Source organism: Ascaphus truei, chromosome 2, assembly GCF_040206685.1.
Source record: "Ascaphus truei isolate aAscTru1 chromosome 2, aAscTru1.hap1, whole genome shotgun sequence".
In the NCBI taxonomy this organism is placed as follows: domain Eukaryota; kingdom Metazoa; phylum Chordata; class Amphibia; order Anura; family Ascaphidae; genus Ascaphus; species Ascaphus truei.
The window spans coordinates 197,767,202-197,789,963 of NC_134484.1; the positions used below are offsets into that span (position 1 = coordinate 197,767,202).

Sequence of the window (22,762 nt, forward strand, 5' to 3'; positions counted from 1 at the left end):
CATGGGCATTTCTTCACAAGTTTCCGTATTTATCACCTTACACTCTAAAGCCTTGTAAATAGGTTTGTCTGCTGTTTGTTTTCCCTGAAAATTCTATAATTGGCAAACATACAAGATTTGTACAAGGTTTGCTTGGGGATATTTCCTAATATGTTTTCCTTTATTATGGCTCATTGTTTAGGTCTGGAAATTAGATGGGTAGACTGCTACTTCCCCTTCACTCATCCCTCTTTTGAGATGGAGATCAAGTTCCAAGGAGAGTGGTTGGAAGTCCTAGGCTGTGGTGTCATGGAACAGCAGCTGGTGAACTCAGGTATAAAGGTTCTGTAAGCATGTTCTAAATGTGTAAAGAATAGCAATTTTATACATGAATGTATTTTATTTATATTTATTTCCCATTAAGAATAGGGAGTGCTGCTTGTGTTGATATAGGCGTGTATATAAATACATTGGTGAGAAAAAGTTTGTGAACCGCAATGATAATTACAGAAATTCCAGTTTTTCCATGATAATCTTCTTGAATCAAAACCAGTCTTTTCTTAATTATCCAATAGGTCTTATATTAACCAATTCCATGTCTTTTGAAACAAAATGATACATGAATTAGACAAACAATGAGTAATTACTTTCAGCGTGTTTGGCATTTTCAAGAAATCTGGTACTGTACAGTTATTTTACTCTTGTTTGGCTGTGTTTTTCTACCTAAGAGCTTTAAAACAGAACCACCAGCATCTTGCAGATACCTTATCTAAATCTCTTAACTTGAGACAAGAGCTTTGTGCACGTGGTGCTCCTAAATTTTATCCCCTTAGGCACTGCATACATGGCATGTATCCCATGCTATTGGCTATATAATAGTCTTGTTTCCTCTTTTCTCTATGCAGTGTATGAAATACAAAGGACACTATGTACAATTGGTAGTGTAGGAACCTGCTGATTGGATCAACCTTGATGTGGTTGCAGGCTTGAAATGTTTTGGCCAAAAGATTGAACTAAATGACCCATACTTATGAGAGAAAACGTATATAAATTAGTCATATCATTTGTGATATTGGATGTGCTTTGGGGCTTCTTTGTTTGTCATTGGGACAAGGCTTTAAATACGGAGTATAATAGAATAAGTAATACTTATTAATGTGCACTAGTTTGGAAAAGCAAAGGGAAAAATGGATATATGTGCTTATATAGCGCTGACCATGTACGCAGCGCTGTACATAGAACTTTGCAGTAACAATTGCTCCCTGTCCTGAAGAGCTTGCAATCTAATTTTGATTCCCGAGGCACAGCGAGATAAAATGATGTGCCCAAAGTCACAAGGAGAGTTCGCTCTTAGATTTTAACCAGATTTACCCGCTTCAAAGACATGTTTAAAATCTTGACTGTTCTAATGCAACAACTGTTATGAAGCGTGCACTGTACACAGCATTTTTGAGGTTCTAACATTTTAAGGCAGATGCTAAATGCATGTTATGATGTGCAAGCAGCACAGGGAGATGGCACAGCTTGGACGAGAGCCGCCCCTCAATGGGGCCGGGCCCGCTGCAAGGGGTGGAAAAATTGTGAGCAGAACTAGCGACAGAGCACTTGGCCACACACACCGGTGGTTCAGCCAATGAGGGCGAACCTGCCGGGTGACTTCATGGCTGCAGCCTGGCAGCCGCGCATGCAGCGCAGTCAGCGGGGCCGTAGCCTAATGGTACAGGTGCTTTGAAGGCACAATTTAATTGTTAAGTTTAATCATATATTTACAGTAGAGGCAACTCTTATTCTAACAAAAACCAGTGGCAATTCCCCAAAAGACCCAGGTACATTCTGAATACATGCCTTAAACTTTCCTTAAACTAGCCCCAGCATTTCTGCATTGATTAATGGCCTATCAGATTAACAGCGGGGGTCCCTGGCAGTCCCATTCAAACTGAATTGGACTGCCAGGGATCCCTGCTGTGTTAATCCTATGGGTCGTTAGTCAATGCAGAAATGCCTTAAACGTGCCTCAAACTAGCCCAGAACATACCCAGCACATACCCAGAATGTAACCCGGCTAGTTTACGGCAAATGTTAGAATAAACGTTGCCTCTACTGTAATTTAAATATAAGTTGTGGCCTTATAATGTAGCTAATGGGGAGATAAGTGATGGAGCATAAATAAGAATGTCCAATTTTTTTCTTGTCTACTGTAACTTAATAAATGTAATAAAAAGTTTCCAACAGATAAATGTATGCCATACCTGTGCTACCCCACTGTATAATTGCTATTTATTTTTTAACTTTTCCATAAATTATTTCTATTTTCATTTTATTTATACCAAGTGTGGTAGCTTTGGAATGGCATTTTAGTTTATTAGGACATGAAATGATAAAACATCAGTGAGATTTATTTATAAAATGTTTTACCAGGAAGTAATATGACAAGGAGCAAATGCTGCACACCATAATATAATAAAGAGATTGATACAGTTACCGGTGCTCCCATCAATGTACGATCGGCTGCGTCCAATCCACGGCATACAAGAAAGATAGAAGATGGGGCGCACGGATTTCAAAAAAAGAAATAATTTATTAACGCATACACAACGTTTCGACCTAATAGGTCTTTGTCAAGTGCAAAAAAGTGGCTTAATGAACAAAGCACCAGAGAACCTTTAAATAACACCCACAATTACCCACAATGCTTCCTGCTCTAATTACTTTGATATAACACGTGTGGAGTTGCCCGCTCATCACCCATCGACTTTAAACTAGGCTCCTCCTCTCTTACTATCATTTTTCTTTCTTTTGCATGAACCAATAAATGTCATAGCTTTAGAGAGTCGCATGACTGCAGTCCCCTGTCGTTTCAGCTTCTAGAACGCACACACTGCGTGTCACTTTTCCTCTAATCATTCCCATGTAGTCACGATGCTTCCTGCTCCTCCCTCTTGGCGTCTTGTTACCCTGGGCAACCAAACCATCAGGCGTCTTGCCTCCTGTGTGTTGTCGCTCCAAGTACGTCATCCGACAGCAGATCCTGCTCCTCCTCTTGGCGTCTTGTTACCCTTAGCAACTAAACCACAGACAGTGGTCTTGCCTCCTGGGTATTGTCGCTCCAATGTTGTAGTCAGGCGGCAGATCCTGCTCCTCCTCATGGCATCTTATCACCCTTAGCAACCAAACCACAGCCAGTGATTGTGTTCTGATAGGTAGATCGTGACTCTTGTCAGTGCAGTGTCCAGATTTAGCTTGCAGTCGGGATGGAAAAATAAGAGGACAGTGTATTCTGTATACTGTTATACCACATGAGGACGGTCTTAATGTCATCCGTCATAATCTCACATCTTCACACAAAGCTGACCCACCTGTCGATTATTTAATGCTGCTTTTACACGTTCTTCTTTACAAAAATTATTTCAAATTTGAGAACAATTTTTATTTACAGACAGCAGGGACTGCGATGGGTAGCAGGGACTGCGATGGGTAGCAGTATGGCGCCATCATACGCAAATCTTTATATATGTGATTTTGAAGAGAAATACATTTATCCAACTAATTTTTTTGGTAATATACTTTTTTATTGTAGATATATCGATGATCGGTTTTTTCTTTGGAACAGCACTTCAGATGAATTGATTTTTCAGTTTTTCCTATTATAAACAGGGACTTGGGGCTCTTGCAAATATTAATTGTACATCATATCTTATTTGCATACCCAAGGTGGTGGCAGTGGATAGATATGATTTGCAATTGAGATGGGGTTATTATGAACTCACTGGAGGTACCTTGCAGAGAAGAAAGGTGAGTTAGCTAGAGTAGCCGTGAGTATTAACCCTGGTTGCATTTCTAAGTCATGTGCTCACTTGTGTACTGTTCGTGGCAGTGGTATATTGGGACGGATTTAGGACAGATAGAACTCATTTGAGGGACCTTTGCGAAAGTGAAGATTGGGGCAGCTCGCGGTTCTTGAGTCATGTGTAAGAAAAGTAAACATAATGCTCTAAAAAGTGACACATTTGCCCAGAATAAAAAATGTGCAAGGAAAGGTGTTTGTTGTTTTAATCGTTATAAACACGTTAGGAAAAGTATGTGACTTCACAAATTAACATTGACTAGAGTACTTTACATGATTAAAATGAATGGCAAACATTAGACTCGTGAAACATGGTACTGTCCTTTTCCCCCACTTAGAATGCAATAAAAACAAACTAATTATTGAAAATGATGGGGTATAGTGAGTGTCCAGTCTAATTTTTGTATAAATGTGGAAGTTGCGTAGTGTAAGCAGTCCGGAACAGTGATTGCCTCAGACTTTTTGCATCACCCAGAACATTTTTTATGAATCCTTGTCCTGTAGAGGAAATATTGTCCATTTGACGAACCTCTGCGGAGGTGAAGAGTGGGAGCGCTTGCGGGCGTGAGTATTAACCCTTGTCCCATATTAAGGTTGCGTGCTCGCAGTGTGCCCAACGTGACATGCCTGCATCTGCCTTTCTCGTGTTTCCTCTACTGTTGGCCCAATCGGCCATAAACCATGAAAATGTGTGCTATTGTTAAAAAAACAACCATCAACCACCAATATTTAATATTTAATCACCTTTGGTGCACTTTAAGTACAAGCAATAACTGCTTGTCTTTACTAGTAACTCTTACCTTATTTGTAAAGAACGGGTCACTTTATTACATTCAAAGCACATTCAGTCATGGCAGACAGGAATCCTGCGAGTCAGCACTGACAGGAGCCAGCTGGGAGCTTGTACCGGGGACGGATTATTTTGTGCAGCTCAGACTGGATACAGATCCAGTCCCTTTTGTCTGACTGGCACTAGCGCCGCCCCCACCTCCTGCCATTGGCCACCGGGCGTGTCAATCAACGCCTCCTCCCTCTCGGTGATTGGGCAAGACGTCACTACTGGAGGCTGGGACTGTTGGCGACGGGGAGCAGCGATTGGGCCGAGGCTTCTGCCACTGATACTCAGTTAATACAGACACTGAGGGGAGAGGAGGCAGCCTCGCCAGCTCCCAAAATTCACTTGCCCGGGCGCCCCCTGGGTATATATCTTCAACTGTTTGGGTTATTTGACATTTTTATAGAAGTCCAAGTTTCTGGCTGTAACTTTAGTTATCGTGCAAAGCTAAAATTGACATGGAGTTTCATCTTGGTGTTGGTAATTCATGAGTCATGTGTAAGTAAAGAAAACATAATGCTCTAAAAAGTGACACATTTACCCAGAATAAAAAATGTGCAAGGAAAGGTGTTTGTTGTTTTAATCGTTATAAACACGTTAGAAAAAGTATGTGAATTCACAAATTCACAAATTAACATTGACTAGAGTACTTTACATGATTAAAATGAATGGCAAACATTAGACTCGTGAAACATGGTACTGTCCTTTTCCCCCCACTTAGAATGCAATAAAAACAAACTAATTATTGAAACTGATGGGGTATAGTGAGTGTCCAGTCTAATTTTTGTATAAATGTGGAAGTTGCGGAGTGTAAGCAGTCTGGAATAGTGATTTCCTCAGACTTGTTGCATCACCCAGAACATTTTTATTACTGTAGCTTTAGTGGAAGTTATTTGAGTGCTCGTCCATTAAAGTTGTGCTGTTTTACTTTACAAACAAATAAATAAATTAGATGATGGCAACAAAATTGGAAATGCTGTTTTGAAAGGTATATTTAAAATAATAAACGCATTGGAGCACAACACTGAAAAAAAAACGACTTCTTAACATAGAGAAGGTAGCGCCACAGCATATTGCCTACAATGCATAAATCATTTCAACATCCATGGTTTTGTTATATTTTGTTCTTGAGGTATCTCTTAGTTGTAAAATATACTGGACACCTAACAAGCTCCTAGTGAACCCCCAAAATAACCACAACATATATATAAGCATATGAGTGTCACAGAGGAGTGCTACTGAGCATGGCAATATATATATAAAACCAGAGACAGAACATAAAACACAGACAAAGCTCAGTTTTAGCACATCCAGTGAAACTCATACACGGTACAGTGCCTAAATATATATGTATAAATATGTATAAATATCTATTAAGTAAAAGGGTCTTTTAGTTTGACATTTTTGGCCAAAATTGTTGTAAGCCCCTGAGCCAACTTCACGGCAGACCACAATTCAGGAGTCCCTAACGCTAATATAAATTCTTAGTAACCTGTATAATAACAGGAAGAATGATTTATAGTAAATCTGTCAATATTAGTTGCAAAGTAATCTCTTAGTTGTGACTCAATGGCTGAATGTTCACATAAGACTAATGAATTGAGCCATTAATGTCAGTCACCGTTTCTGATCTGATTTTATTCTTCTTTCAATTTTTCCTGTCTTGTAAGGGAAGGGGTGTGCAAAGTGGGGGGCACAAGATTTTTCAGGGGGAGGCACGGTGGTTGCCGAGGCTCCGAACTCTTTCCCAAGCCATTTAAATTAAATGCCTGGAGATCGCGTGAGGCCTCTGCAATGTCTCCTACCTTGTCTTCGGCAACGTGGCATGATATGATGCTGCGGGGTCACGTGACCCCGCTGCGTCATTTGACGCCGAAGACAAGTAAGGAGGGGGGCGCGAGCAGGTAAGGAGAGCAGGCCGGGGTGCGCAGGGGGGAAAAGTTTGCGCATCCCTGCTGAAAAGTACAGTTGTACATGTTGGTGATGTCTATAAAATGGTCATATTGCCACTAGAAATGTGCAAACTTCTCACCTACGTTTGCGAACAAGGTGAGATTTGCAGTTTTGCTCATACATTGAATAATGTAACTTTTTCAAAAGTTGCTATAGTAAAAATGTCCACAGCTTGAAATATGGGTTTTGGAAGAGATGGGAGGGAGTTCTATTTAGTAGATTACGCATTGACGTATATATACTGTAAATCTCTTCTCCAGTAAAACCCATATTTTAGGGCAGCGGTGCGCAAACTGCAGGGCGTGCCCCCCAGGGGGGACGGGAGATTTGTCTAGGGGGGCGCAGGCGGTTGCAGAGGTCTCTTTCCCCAGTCAATTAAATTAAATGCCAGGGGATCGCGTAAGGCCTCTGCAACTAACTTACTGGGATTCTGAAGAGCTGCGTCATTCCATGCCTCACTGTCATGCGGAGTGACGTGTCATGCCCATCTCTATGGCAAAGGGATCACGTGATGTCACGTGACCCCGCAGCATCATTTGACGCCGGCGAACAAGGTGAGGGGGGCGCGAGAGCAAGGTGGAGCAGGCAGGGGGGCGCTGCTGAAAAAGTTTGCGCTCCCCTGTTTTAGGGTATATTGATCTCTGGCAAAAAAAAAAATGTTTTTTTTTTTTTTTGTTTGTTTTTTAGAAATGTAGAATTTTGCTTCGATTTGTTCATTTAGACAGAAATCTTTTGAAAGGTTAGTGGACATTTATGTGCAGCCGGGCCCCCAGGCTCATATATTCTACGTCATGTGCGCCAATCTGAAGCCACAACAGGTGACGTGTGGCATACGAGGTTTAAGATGCCATTTTATTATCCTTAAAGGGACTGAAACACAATTCATTTTCTGGTAAGTACTGTACCTTGGAAACAGAGGGACCCTGGTGCTGAAAATAATCAGATCTTGTATAAAAAAACAAAACAAAAAGGGGGATTTCAAAAATAAAAAACCTAACAGCTTGGATTGCTGTTTCAAAGCCTGCATTTCTTTTGGATAGAAATGTCAAATTACAGATGTACAGTAGCTGACATTATTGCCCTGTTAACGCACAAACTAACACTTTAAATAACACAAGTGTTATCTCCTTTACCAGTGTTTTCATTAGCACTTATGTTGAATAAAGCGCCAGCAGCGCATAAACATGCATTAACATCTGCTAGATCTGTATTTCTATTGCATTCATGTGTGCTATGCAAGGTTGCTTTTTCTGAACACAGAACTGTAATTGTATATTTTTCTGTGGATAATTAATTTTATTTCGTCGCAATCATGAATTCTTAATAAAATAAAAACAGCCTTTGCTGCTTCAACATAATTATATGTTTTGCATGTAGCACACTTCCCCCCACCCCCTGGGAGATAAGGTGTCTACGGTGTGTATGCGTTACCTGTGGCTCGCTGGAGACCTGAACCTCCGCCGCCTGGAGCCTGGGATGTACCTGATTCTAAATGCGACAGCGCCTCCACCTGCACGGAATCCCAACTATGCGGGATAACCCCGTGCAGGACCATATATGTACAACACACACTGATGCAGTAAAACAATAGCACTTTACTGTTGGGTATATATGCAATGACAAACAATGATAACAATAATACTACTGGTTATAGCTAACCATACAGCCTCGCACGGCCTTTTCCTGCCACCGTGTTACCCCACACCAAGTCCACAATACCTGACCGGGCCCTCTGGTACCCAACCACCCTGGTGTCCACAAGAGTCTAACCCCCACCCCTATATGTTGTCAGCGCTGCCACTATGGTGTGTGTTACTCGGTTGGTGCACTTAGTGATGTAGGTACCTGCCCCCGGGCGCGCCGACTGGGAGACCAATGGGATCCGCCGATCCAGCGATGTCATCCGTGATGCGTGAGTGGTATCCAGCTGGAGTGTCCTACGTAGAGTGATCTGGTCCCAGATAGAGGGATTTATCCCTTGCAGAGTGATCTGGTCCCAGATCATAATCCTCGGGGTTGCGCAGCGTTGCAGCTGTGTCCCTAAACTCAAGCAGCTAATGGGATAGTGTCCCTACCTAAGGGCCTGTCCCTGTAGCAGCCACAATCTTGGTATAGAAGTCGGGGCCTAGGGGAATGTCTGGCCTTGTGCAGGAGTCACATACCTCTTACCCCTATCCTGTCCCAGCACCGACTGACTTGTGTGGTGTCAGCGCGCAGAATGTATTCATCTGCAGGCAGGGGAATCCAATCGTGCGATTGGCTGCTGTGCCTCACATGATCTTGCAAAGGGCTGCTGGGGGTTGTAGTCCCTCTGGGAGCCCTTCCCTACACTGTCCGCCGCTTGCGCATGCGCGATCTATTGCTCATGCGTGCGCAACTCCAATTTGGCTGCGCCCTACTCTGGGAGCCACCAGGATCCTCTGCAGCGCTTTAGCGAACCGATTGCTGCTCCGGCTCACCCCCTCCGCAGTGCCGCCCGCATCTGTCCCTGTCTCCGATGCAGCAGGCGCGAGCACGCCGGGAGGTAAGGGGGCACCAGAGGAACCCATGCCACATGCACATAGCTCTATTTGTCAATGATGCATTGTGTACATTGTTTTTCTTTAATATTCGTTTCCTAATATAATTACAGCTTACAGTATTTGATTCTGAAATAAAAAAATGTGGAGGATTGCAATGCATTTGCCTTGTGCTGCTTCAGAGGTATATTGAAGTGTGCTGTGTTTTGGAAACGAAACAAAATAATGTCCCCATGCATAAAGATTATATTACCATGAACAGATGGTGAGGGCAGCAGTGGAGCATACATTTTTGGGACCATCCTGCAACATCAGCATCACTTCAAACAAGGTACAGTACACTGTCCAGCTGCAACTATTTCATTCTGACTATAAAAATTAGAGTTGGTAGTCTCAAATTAAAGTGTGTTTATGGGTTCAACGTGGTAGAAAACAAATGGATCAACTCCATCTATATTATCGGTTTGATAATTGGAATTATTTTCTACAGGGGTTTGGGGAAAGGAGGGAGGAGAGGCACGTGTTATAATGGGATGTGTCCAAACATGTATCTAATGCCATTATTTGTTTTCCCTTGTATCAGCACCACACGTCTCTGCCATGCCTCAGATAATGTAAATCTCCTGCGCGTGTAGATTTGTGTCAAAGGTATGAAAATTGATTAACAAGCCTCTTAGATTTGATATTTTAGGAAGGAAAATAAATTGATCAATGTGTCTTGCACACATTTATGGAGCTTGGTACAATATATGCTAAGCAGTGATAAACAAGGGGGGGGGAGGGGTTTCCGAGCCTAGCACAACTTCATAAGTATGGCCCATTGTTCTATCTATCTAAGATAGATAGATAGATATTCTAGGAGTTGTGCTTTGTGAAAGAGAAAACAAATTATAACTGTAGTTCTGTAGTATGATATAAATCATAAATTATGATTTATGTATTATAAATATGTGTTATAAATATGTATTTATCATATCGGCTTCCCATGTTCAAAATAGATGCAAAAAGCTGCACCAAATGTATCAATTTACAAAAATGGATTTCCTTTTCATACAGTAGATTGGGGTTCAATCTAAGGTCCTCTGGTGCTCCTGAGAGAAAATGTAGCTATGGCTGATATTTTACTATTCTATCCCAATAATTGTATGTGCCATATTTTTTCATTGAATAATTTTAAGAGGTTACTAAATGGTATACTGTAGCCTAATGTTATATTTCTTAAATAAAGCCACAGTTTTTTTTTTATATGTAATTTATAACCGTAACCACTGGGGTGGGGTTCCACAAAGTCACTTATACAGTAAGTTCTAGGGCAGTGGTTTGCAATCTTTTTTTTTAGCTAACAACCCTATAATTATATTGTGAAATTCTGCGCAACCCCAACCCTCTCTAATAGCGCGTCTGAGATCAGATACATTGTAAGGAACCCCAACCCTCTCTAATAGCGCGTCTGAGATCAGATACATTGTAAGAAACCCCAACCCTCTCTAATAGCGCGTCTGAGATCAGATGCATTGTAAGGAACCCCAACCCTCTCTAATAGCGCGTCTGAGATCAGATACATTGTAAGAAACCCCAACCCTCTCTAATAGCGTGTCTGAGATCAGATACATTGTAAGAAACCCCAACCCTCTCTAATAGCGCGTCTGAGATCAGATGCATTGTAAGGACCCCCAACCCTCTCTAATAGCACATCTGAGATCAGATGCATTGTATGGAACCCCAACCCTCTCTAATAGCGCGTCTGAGATCAGATGCATTGTAAGGACCCCCAACCCTCTCTAATAGCGCGTCTGAGATCAGATGCATTGTAAGGAACCCCAACCCTCTCTAATAGCGCGTCTCAGATCAGAGGCATTGTAAGGAACCCCAACCCTCTCTAATAGCGCGTCTCAGATCAGAGGCATTGTAAGGAACCCCAACCCTCTCTAATAGCGCGTCTGAGATCAGATGTATTGTATGGAACCCCAACCCTCTCTAATAGCGCGTCTGAGATCTGGTGTATTGTAAATTCTCCTGTATTTGGTCCAATTTTGAAATGGCCTGAAAATTGCAAGGACCCCTTTAGTGAGGCCCGCGCTGTGAAACCTGGTTTAAAAACACAGTTCTAGGGACTTAAAATCTATTTTAAAACTGTTCAACCATGAACAATACTGTAGAAGACATAGCTGCCTATATAAAGTGTTGCTCAAAGCACTTCTGTCATAAAAGTGACAAACCGTAAAGTAACACATTTGTGCGACTTGGTGTACCAATGCATAAAAACAATGTTTTTTTTCTTGGTATAAAAGATAAGCAGACGACACAACAAGGGGTTCACAGTGCTAAGGCCAGGACCCCGGTGGTGACTGCGGCGCGTGCGCCACACACCAGTCACTAACCTCTGTTGCTGCAGGCCCCGGTGTCTCCTTCTGTTTAACCTCACGAGGCACTGTGGCACATCAACCAGCAGGGGATACAACAAGATTGTGTACCCGTGCGGTGCCGCGGTCACATGGTGCACTCTGAGCCAATCAAGACGGGAGATCACCTGAGCCAATGGGAGTGCAGCAACTGTAGGCCAATGGCAGCCTAGCAAGTTCAAACCAATATGAGGGAAATAATGTATGTGTAGTAATAAAGGTCTTTTGTGCTCCAACCCTGCATCTTGTTTGCTTGCTCCTTGCTGCTTCCTGCTTGCTTTATTTATTTATTTAATAGAGGCCTTTTGCGCTCCAACCCTGCATCTTGTGGTTTGCTTGCTTTATTTATTTATTTATTTAATAGTTCTTTTTTGCCATGTGATGTTCGCTGGCAATTTATTTCGTGCACGTTGGTTTCTCGCTCATCCAATGAAATTGATTTGATGTACACACTGTCCATCAGCAGTAAAATTGATCATTTCTTTAATTTTGCCTGCTTGGAGAGCGCTATTTTGGGTGCTGTGCCTGTGGGGCTGCTGCAGTGCTTTGGGCTGTGCTTTGTGGTTGTGTCATGGCCCCGCCCCCCACATCATGGGCATGGCCACACCCACCCCGTTTAGGCCACACACCCCGCGCCTCCGATCGCTGCTTACAGACCGCAGATCGCGGTCTTCAGCTGTGCACGCGTTGCCAGGAAAGTGTGCAGCAGCCTCCAGCGCAACCTTAGCCTAAGGCTGAGTCCATAGAGGGGGAAGCCGCGCTCCTACGCGCTGACGCTGAGGTTCGTCTGCTTGGTCAGGAGCGATTCCATGGACTGGCAGGTGAACCAGTCTGCGCGATCGGGAGGCGGGGGGAGGCGGGGCAGTGATGTCATTGGGCCAATAGCCCGCGAAGCGCTGACGTCATGACGCTGCTTCGCGCTGATTGGGTGTTTTCAGCCGACAGCGCGCTGAGAAACAGGTTCTGCTGTCGGCTGAAATCCCAGCGCCTCAGCACGCCTGCGGACGCTCGCGGGAGCCCCCATTCAAGACATCCTCATTGAGGATGACAGAGCTCATCGCGGAGCGTCCGCACGGCTTAGCGCGGCTCCCCCCTCTATGGACGCAGCGTAACACTACACAGAGATCCTGACTTCTATATGGCTAAAGCTAGAATCAGAGGAATACCGGTAGCACTCTTTATTTACGCAAGTGTAACGGGTATTCCCTATGAATACAACCGCTACTACCTGCTGTGCAACCTGTGTGGCTCTCAGGAGCCTAAGCCTCCGCTTGGGGAACCTGGGGTACATGCATGTGGTACATCTCGTGGTGCAACGCCTCCACCTGGGAGGGATCCCAACGAAGTGGAAGAAGGCCCTCACAGGAAACAATCACACAAAGCAAACAATATAAAACAGGACTGGCTTTACTGCATAGCAAAACATATATCATCACAACCTTCATGCGCCACGGCGGACGCTAACCACACTGCGCCACGGCGGACGCTAATCACACTAGGCGTCACGGCGGACGCTACCACCTCTGGCGTCACGGCGGACGCTAACCTCCCACAGAGTGATCCCACCCCGTGTCCAGTAACCACCACCCAAATGTCTCGCACCCCCAAAGTCAAATACCACTGTGCATGTGTATGTGTGACTGCGCAGCCACTATGTCTGGTGATAGGCCTGGTTGGTGCACGTGAGTTGCAGGTTACCTGCCCGGGCTCCAGCCACGGGTACCGCGATATCACTGGAGATCCGCCCGATCCGACGTTGTCCTCCACACCGCGTTGGGTGAATTCCAGCGCGGATAATATCACCTTAGTCCCAGGGTCTTTGGTGGTGTTCTGAGCCCAGAACCCACCTCGCAGGGCCGCACGGCTTCAGCACTGTGTCCCTGACTAAGCTACCAATAAATGGGGCAGTGTCCCTATCTAGGGCCTGTCCCTATACTCCACAAGCTACTAGGTGGCTCAGGACCTAACTGGGACCTTGGGGGCTGCTGGCCTAATGCAGAGGGTCACTGACCCCTGCATCCACCTCTTACCCCTAGCTGGTCCGGATCCTGACTGCCTGCGTGGCTGCAAACCCCGCGAAAAGTATCCATCTGTTCCCAGGCAAATCCCTCAGCCCTATTGGCTCCCTGGCGTCAGGTGTCTCTGCCCCTATGCACCCTGGGGGCTGGCAGACTCATCTCGCGCATGCGCGAGCTATCTGGGGCCTCCCGCTCTGTGCACTGCGCATGCGCAACAGCCCTAACATGGCGGCGCCCTGCTTCCCGAGCCGCCGGGCCGGTGGCAACGCGATCGCGGCCTTAGCGACGGCCCGATCGCGTCCCCGGCAACCGGCCCGCTCGCGTCCCTAGCTACCAGGGATTCCTCTGCTCGCGCGCCGGCCCCCCCTCACTCCCTCGCACACAGCGTCTTGCCAAAAGGGAGGAGGGGGTCAGCCACACTAAAGGGGGACCTGGCTACACAAGCAATCCACAAAATGGCCTTTAAACAGCAAGTTGTAAATAAGGTGAATGAATAAATTAAAACGGTCAAACTCCTGTGATTTATTTACTTAAAGGCATTCTTTTTCATGCATACCAGCGAACAGCAATTCATTATTAATGGTCTTTAATGTGATGGCTCATTTTTCAAGAGCTGTTCAGACACATTTAGGTTATGAAATTGCATGTTTATGTAAGAAGCTGTGGTATTAATTTCTGCTAGAAAACTTCTGCATTATAAGTTTAATACCACATATACAGTTCAGACACAGAACATATTGCTCTTTTGTTACCTAAACAATACTGTATATCTACCGCAACCCATTAAATTTAATGAGTGCAGATTTTTTTTTATGTACTGTACAGGCATACCCCACATTAACGTACGCAATGGGACCGGAGCATGTATGTAAAGCGAAAATGTACTTAAAGTGAAGCACTACCTTTTTTCCACTTATCGATGCATGTACTATAATGCAATCGTCATATACGTGCATAACTGATGTAAATAACACATTTGTAACAGGCTCTATAGTCTCCCGGTTGCGCGCAGCTTCGGTACAGGTAGGGAGCCGGTATTGCTGTTCAGGACGTGCTGACAGGCGCATGCGCGAGCTGCCATTTGCCTATTGAGCGATATGTACTTACTCGCGAGTGTACTTAAAGTGAGTGTCCTTAAACCGGGGTATGCCTGTATGTGTCACTTTATTACTTTAGCACCAACTGTGTACGCAGTGCTTAGTAATATTGGTATATTTTGTTTAAATATTACTTCGGTAATCTGTTGTAGACCGCTAATATTCACTTGTGTGGTAAATTCACTATATAGTTTCATTTTAAAACTTGTTTGACTACATTTGCTTTCTATTTGCTCATGCAACTGGCATTCAAGTAAAGTACTTGTGCTGAACGCCGATTACTATGTGTACAGTCGCTTCTAATTTTTTTATTTTTTTTGCTAGGGGTAATTTAGTTTCTTCCTCAGTAGTATGTAACCTGCATTTTAATAGAAGAACCACATGTTCACAAATAGCTCTATCCATATGTGTAGGCCTTGATGCTATTGGGGCAAAATCTACAAGGGGCTATTTAGAGCAGCACCACAGCTAACAACCTACAGTAGAGCATAAAAAAGATTTCTGCTTGTAAAATAATCACATATGACGGAAGATGAAGAAGTTGATACAATATATTCTATACCTGCCAAAACAGCTGTTTGTGCCGTTTTTGACTGAAAATCCTCATTGAATTTCATTAGGATTTTCAGCCAAAAAACAAAAAGCCTAAAAAGCCGATACAACAGATCTAGAATAACCTCATTAGTGCTTCATTCAATAAACTTGCTATTGTGAATACTGTGGTAAAAACAGACAGTGGAAGTTTCACATAAGATTACAAATATGATCAATGTTGGATCTTCACCACTCATTAGTATAGTAAATTTGAGTTTTGCAAAGAGTTGGCAAGAGGAAATTTCCCATAGGAGTCCAAATGATTTGCCAAATGACAAGTTTTTTTGGTGCATGTGTTCAGGTTTACAATTTTCTTTGATGGCAAAGAAGATTAATGCAAATTTCTTAAAAACTTAACCCAACTTTCGCAAAACAAACTCTTTGATCTTTTGCACACACCAGCAGCTATGTTTGAAGGCAATTTTGAAGCTTAAAGCATCAGTCCAAGCAGTATTTTTTTTTTTTTAAATTGTACTTATTTTTTCACTTTAATATGTGCATCAATACAATCCATACAGTGATAAGTAATTAGCTATGTTGCAGATCAATCCGTTCTCCTGTGATAGATCAGTGAAGATTCGGCTCGGGTGTTCACTAAATGGCTGTCAGTGCAACAGTAGAGTACCAAATATGCAAAGTTCTGTGGGAAGATCATGTGACCAGGCAGTCACTAGCTGTAATTGGTGAACTGCTAGAGAGAGAGGACAGGGCTCAAAAAGGGGTGTGCCAGAGCCTGTTTCAGAAGAGGAAGGGGATGTGACTTTGTAAATGGTTGCTATAGAAACAAAACATGCTTGTTACATTATAATACATTAAAAATGTAATTTAGAGTTGATTTTTTTAAAATGCTAAAAGTATTTTCTCATAGTACAGAACTGATTTATTAAAAACAAGACACATGTAGGATATTGCTTGGTCTGCAGCTTTAATGTATGCTATTTACTTTAGTTTTTATCTTGCAACTCTACAAGTTGATGTACAGTATCAAGCTCTTTGCTTATCCACAAAGGTGATTAGCGTACGATGCCCTCGCGATAAGCAGAGAAATATCAGTTCACTAACTTTTAACGGACGCCTGGCTTACTCATATGCAAATCATATGCTAATGAGCCGTTGACTTAACACAGATCCACAAAACTCAGTTCATGTTAGCCCATGGAAATAACGCTACGATAATTAGGTCACATCAAAACCTGCCGTTACATCCAGACCATTAGCATAGCGTTATTTCTGTGAAAAATGTTGAAAAAGGAGAACTGGCGCACAGCCAAAGAAGTGGGTCACCAAGAAATAGCTGAAGAATAATCCTTTATTAATCCATAAAACAAGCGGAGGTTAGCACCCTCCTACGCGTTTCGTGTACAGAAGTACACTTTATTAAGGACTCCTTGATAAACATTCGTTACAGACCTGTTACCTAAACCGAAAGCCCATGAGCACGTTTAAATTAAGATACACATTACATACTAAAGTTACTGTTCTTGTTATTTGACCTGTACATTTTTCCTCCCTTTATTGCTCGCGTGCAGTGAAGTTACGATGTGGGAGTAGAAGTTTTGTTCACTACTTCTGTCTCTTGGTAATTATTGATATAATATGTAGACACATTATTGTACACACATACTTAATACAGTCAAAATTATATACCATATTAGGTCAGACAAACATATCCTACAGCCACTTCAATCACTAAAAACCATATAGTTTATTACATGAACGTCATGACATATCAGATGCATTGCTTGATGTGTTTCAGACATTTATATGATCCATTAAATGTATATGATTCATTAAATAAATAAATAAATATATATATATATATATATATATATATATATATATATATATATATATATGAACAAAAAACAAACAAAAGCGCAATCTCCATAGCACGTAACTGAGTAAAAGATAAGGTACATTTATTTTAAAAATCAGCAACCCATAATAATGTGCACTTGTGGTCATCTGCGGTGGTAGGGTGAGTCCCAGGTTTGCAGAGTGGATGTAAACAGCCCAGGTTCACCATGAACTCCTATCCCAAATTGGCAGCAAGATATAAAAGCATCCAATGCTTGCACGTCCTTTGCTCCCTCATACAATGGTTGCTAACACTTGAAATTACCGCCAGCCGGAGCGCAGGGAAGCCAGGGACTCCAAATACACCAACACAAACGCGATGACGTCACAGCTCTACGCATTTCGTCACACTGCGTCGTGTTTGAGTGGAACATTCAATTTGGATTCTCCTTTTTTTTTCACTATCACGTTATGGTTTGTAGATATTATTAAGTTAAATTGTGGTAATTTTAATTTATTTTAATATTTTAAATATGTTATTATAATTGATCATTTATTAGGGTTATTTCACATCCTCTTTAGCCCTACTTAATTTTTGTGTTGTGTTTGAGAGAGATATATATATATATATATATATATATATATATATATATATATATATATATATATATATATATTTAAAACCAGAGACATAACATAAAACACAGACAAAGCTCAGTGCACATCCAGAAAAACTTATATACGGTCCAGTGCCTAAATATACATGTATAAATAACTAATTAATAAAATGGTCTTTTAGTTTAACATTTTGGCCAAATTGTTGTAAGCCCTTGAGCCAAACTTCACGGCAGACCACGTTTCAAGGGTCCCTACACTTATATAAATTCTTAATAACCTGTGCATTGCCAGGAAGAATGATTTATTATAAATCTGTCAATATAAGTTGCAAAAGTTCTAAGTCTGATTGAAGCTTTTATTAACCTGTACATTACCAGGAAAAGCACTCTGTAATAGATTTGTCACAATCACACTGCATGCAGGCAAGTTCCCCTGATAGTTGGAGATGCCATGGAGTGAGCTTTTAACCATTTAAATGTGGGAGGGAGTGAGCTTCAATTGGATAGGAGGTTGCCACCCTCCAAAACAGCCAAGACTAGCTGCACAAGAATTATAAAACATACAGAACACCTACAAGCTCAAATTGAACCCCCAAAATACCCACAACATATATATAAGCATATAAGTTTCACAGAGGAGTGCTGCTGAGCATGGCAATATGTATTTAAAACCAGAGACATAACATAAAACACAGACAAAGCTCAGTGCACATCCAGAAAAACTTATATACGGTACAGTGCCTAAATATACATGTATAAATAACTATATATTTATATATTTATATATATATATATATATATATATATATATATACATACAAAGGCAGATGTCACTCGCAATAAAGGTAGAAAGCCGGTGCTTGTCCCATATAATATTGAATAAAAATGGAGATTCCTTACCAGGCAGACCAGGAGCCCAAGACCACGCAGCAAGAACCGAGACAGCACTCAGATTGATATCAAATATAGATGTGTTGAAGAAAAGGCACATACAACACACACACACACACACACACACACACACACACACACAGTGGTGGACAAATCACCCAAAAATCTACTCGCCGCACAAAAAATCTACTCTCCAGCTAGTCCCGCCCCCAACTCCGCCCTAGTCCCAACCCCGCCCTAGTCCCGACCCCAACTCCGCCCGCTTTAAAAAAATCAAATAAAATAAATTGAATAAATTCCTAGTAAGAACAACATTCGTTTTTGACATAAGTTTATTTATGGTATTGCATTATACTACAATGAGTCCTTGTTACGTGTGTGTGTGTATGTGTGATCTTACCTGATTCGCAGTCCAGGTACCCCCATCCCCGCAATGTTATATGTTGGAGGTTGTGGTGTTTCTTACCTGTCTTCTGGGTTAGGGGGGATTTCGATGTCTTCTGTGTGAAGCTTGAGTCAGATCTGGAAGTAAGCAGTGTAGATTATTTTGGTGTAGATATATGGCAGTTAAGATATATAGGGTGTGACAAACGGCTTACTCCGGGGCTCCGCCGTCTGTCCGGGACTGTTAGAACACGGTCTTTTAGGGTAGGTTAAATGATGAGACGCTATGCCTGGTTTATTCAGTCCCAGGCACTGAGACTGCCACAGTTTAAACAGAAAACAAAGCCAAACAAAAAGCTGCTCGTCTGAGCGATAACTTAAACTTAGATGTCCCTGACTCAGAGTTGGAAGTGGCTTGTCCACTTCCACCAACAAAATAAGTACCTTTGCAGTCTTTAGACAAACTAACAGAATGAATGAAGCGATTTGGGAAAGAGGCTTTCTCACCCCTCTGCAGTTCAGCAGCCTTCCAGGCTCTTGGGCGGGGCCCAGAGGAAACAGGAAACAGGTCTTATATACCTGAACTCTAATCAGCATGACAGGTGACAGAAAACAGGCAGCAGACAAACTGTGGAATGGAGTGCCTGTACCACGAGGCTGCCCTGTTCAGCTTAGACAGGACAGAAACTGTTCAGTATCCTGGGAGCCCTGTATATGGAGTTTATTACCAACCCCTGGTTTCTGTCACATATCCTCCCCCCCAGCTCAGACCTCGAGGGGTGAGCGACCATGGATATTAGGGAGTGCATCCTTGACAACCCGTCGGCATTGCCATGTTTGTGCCCCGACCTGTGTTCCACAGAAAATGTAAAGGGCTGTAGGCTTAGGAACCACCTGGTCACCCTAGCGTTCTTCTCCCTATTTTGACACATCCAGGTAAGGGGTGCATGATCTGTGACCAATCGGAACTTTCTCCCCAACAGATAATACTTGAGTGTCTCTACAGCCCACTTTATTGCGAGACACTCTTTCTCGACTATGGAGTAATTTTTCTCCTGGGGATTTAGTTTCCTACTTAAATAAAGGATGGGGTGCTCCTCCCCTTGAGACTCCTGGGAGAGTACCGCCCCCAGCCCTACCTCAGATGCGTCGGTTTGGACTACGAACTCTTTGGAGAAGTCAGGTGTGACCAACACTGGTTGGGCACAGAGAGCTTCTTTCAGGCTTCTAAAGGCCTGTTCGGCTTCGGGGGACCACCTTACCATTAGCGGTCCTCTTGCTTTTGTGAGGTCGGTTAGTGGGGTTGCCTTAGTTGCAAAATTGGGAATAAACCTCCTATAGTAGCCAATTAACCCCAAAAAGGTCCTTACTTGTTTTTTTGTGACTGGCCTTGGCCAATTTTGTATCGCCTCTACTTTGAGTGTTTGTGGTTTGAGTAACCCTCTACCAATAGAATACCCCAGATACTTGGCCTCCTCCAGACCAATAGTGCATTTAGCGGGGTTAGCAGTTAGTCCAGCAGACCGAACTGCGTCGAGCACAGCTTGGACCTTTGGAAGGTGGGACTGCCAATCTTCACTATGGATTACCACATCATCCAGGTAGGCGGCAGCGTACCGAACATGTGGTTTTAAAATTTTATCCATCATTCTTTGGAATGTGGCGGGAGCTCCATGTAAGCCAAAAGGCAGCACCTTATATTGAAAGAGGCCGTCTGGGGTTGAGAAGGCTGTTTTTTCTTTTGCCCTTTCTGTGAGGGGAACCTGCCAGTACCCTTTTGTTAGGTCTAGGGTTGTGAGATATCGGGCTTTGCCCAGTCTCTCTACAAGTTCATCCACCCTGGGCATAGGATAAGTATCAAATTTTGACACCGCGTTTAGTTTCCGGTAGTCATTACAAAACCTTGTTGTACCGTCTGGCTTTGGGACTAAAACTATAGGGCTGTTCCACCCACTTTGGGATTCCTCAATTACGCCTAGTTTTAGCATTTTTTTAACCTCTAAACTTATAGCCTCTCTCTTGGCCTCTGGGATTCGGTACGGTTTAAGGTTAACTCGGACCCCCGGTTCAGAGACTATGTCATGTTTAATTACGTTAGTTTTACCTGGCTGTGTAGAGAAGATTTCTTTGTTCCTTCTCACTAAACTCTGGACCTCTCGTTTCTGATGCACGGACAGTGTTTCAGCTATGCTAACCTCTGGGTCAGTTTCTTGATTCTCTGACGGACCTGGGGGTACTAGGGTTAACAAGACCTCTCTATCTTTCCAGGGCTTGAGTAGGTTTATATGGTAAATTTGCTCAGGTTTCCTCCTACCTGGCTGCCTTACCCTATAATTTACTTCTCCCACTCTTTCCAAGACCTCATATGGCCCATGCCATTTAGCAAGGAATTTACTCTCCACGGTGGGAACCAGAACTAGTACCCTATCACCTGGAAAAAAAATTCTGACCCTAGCACCCTTATTATACGTATTCCTTTGTGCTTCTTGAGCTTTCTCCATGTGTTCCCTCACTATGGGTAGGACTGCAGCAATGCGGTCCTGCATTTGGGCAACATGCTCTATTACACTTCTGTAAGGGGTAACCTCGTGTTCCCAAGTTTCTTTGGCTATATCCAGTAAGCCCCTTGGATGTCGGCCATACAATAGTTCAAACGGGGAGAAGCCTGTGGATGACTGGGGAACTTCCCTAATGGCAAATAACAGGTATGGTAACAAACAGTCCCAGTTTTTCCCATCCTTATCGACCGCCCGGCGTAACATGCTCTTTAAGGTTTTATTGAACCTTTCCACTAAACCATCTGTTTGTGGATGATAGACTGAGGTTCTGAGATGCTTGATTTTTAGGAGTTTACATAGCTCTTTTGTTACTTGGGACATAAATGGTGTTCCCTGGTCAGATAAGATCTCTTTAGGAATTCCGACCCGGGAAAACAGAAGTACTAACTCTTTTGCTATGTTTTTAGCAGAGGTGCTACGTAGGGGAACTGCCTCCGGATATCGGGTAGCATAATCTAATATTACCAATATATGCTGATGTCCCCTAGCAGACTTTATTAGGGGTCCTACTAGATCCATAGCAATCCGGTCAAATGGTACCTCTATTATGGGAAGGGGTACCAATGGGCTGCGGTATGCTTTGAACGGGGCGGTGATCTGACATTCTGGGCATGAGGAACAATAGTTTGTAATTTCTGCCAGAACCCCAGGCCAATAAAAGCTTCGGAGAACCTTTTCTTTTGTCTTTTCCACCCCTAGGTGTCCCCCCAATGGATGACTATGTGCGAGGTGTAATACTACGTTACGGAATGTCCGTGGTACCAACAATTGTTTAGTTGTAACTGATTTTCTTTTATCAACCCGATATACTAGGTCGTTCTCTACCTCGAAGTAGGGGTAAGCAAGTGACCTATCTGGTTGGCCATGAGTACTATTCTGGTCCCGTATATTTCCCCTTGCTACCGCTAATGTGGGGTCCTCCCACTGGGCCTTCTTAAAACTCCCAGGACTGACCTCTAGGTCAGCGAGGGTCTTATCCTGTACTGGGGTGGTAAGTGCCTGATCAACATCTTGATTTGGGGTATTCCCTACCAAAGTAGTGATGGGGAAGGGAATTTCACAGCACTCCTCCTTTTCCCCCTTCTTATTTGGGCCCTCGTCAACCTCCATTTCTGAAAAAGGGAAAGGATTTGTTTCTTCTAACACTTCGTTATGGTCTGCTATTGAACTCTGGGCGCTATTCTGAGCTGGGGACCACATTTTTAGAAAATGGGGAAAGTCGGTCCCTATTAACACATCATGTGCCAGTTTGGGTACAACACCCACCTTGAAAT

General features: G+C 43.0%; 1 protein-coding gene across 7 annotated transcripts in view; it reads left to right on the forward strand.

Annotated features, from left to right (window-relative positions):
• FARS2 (phenylalanyl-tRNA synthetase 2, mitochondrial) overlaps positions 1-22,762 on the forward strand; it is a 507,148-nt gene that overhangs the window by 224,871 nt on the left and 259,515 nt on the right. For 6 of the 7 annotated variants that reach the window (XR_012799135.1, XM_075585788.1, XM_075585790.1 and 3 more), the window contains exon 5: positions 182-313. The exons of the other annotated variant lie outside the window; for it this stretch is intronic. Coding sequence is in view for 5 of the 6 variants with exons in the window: in XM_075585788.1 (XP_075441903.1) it covers positions 182-313 (132 nt within the window). In the remaining variant the exon portion in view is untranslated. The remainder of the gene's footprint in view (positions 1-181; positions 314-22,762) is intronic. 7 annotated transcript variants of the gene reach the window in all.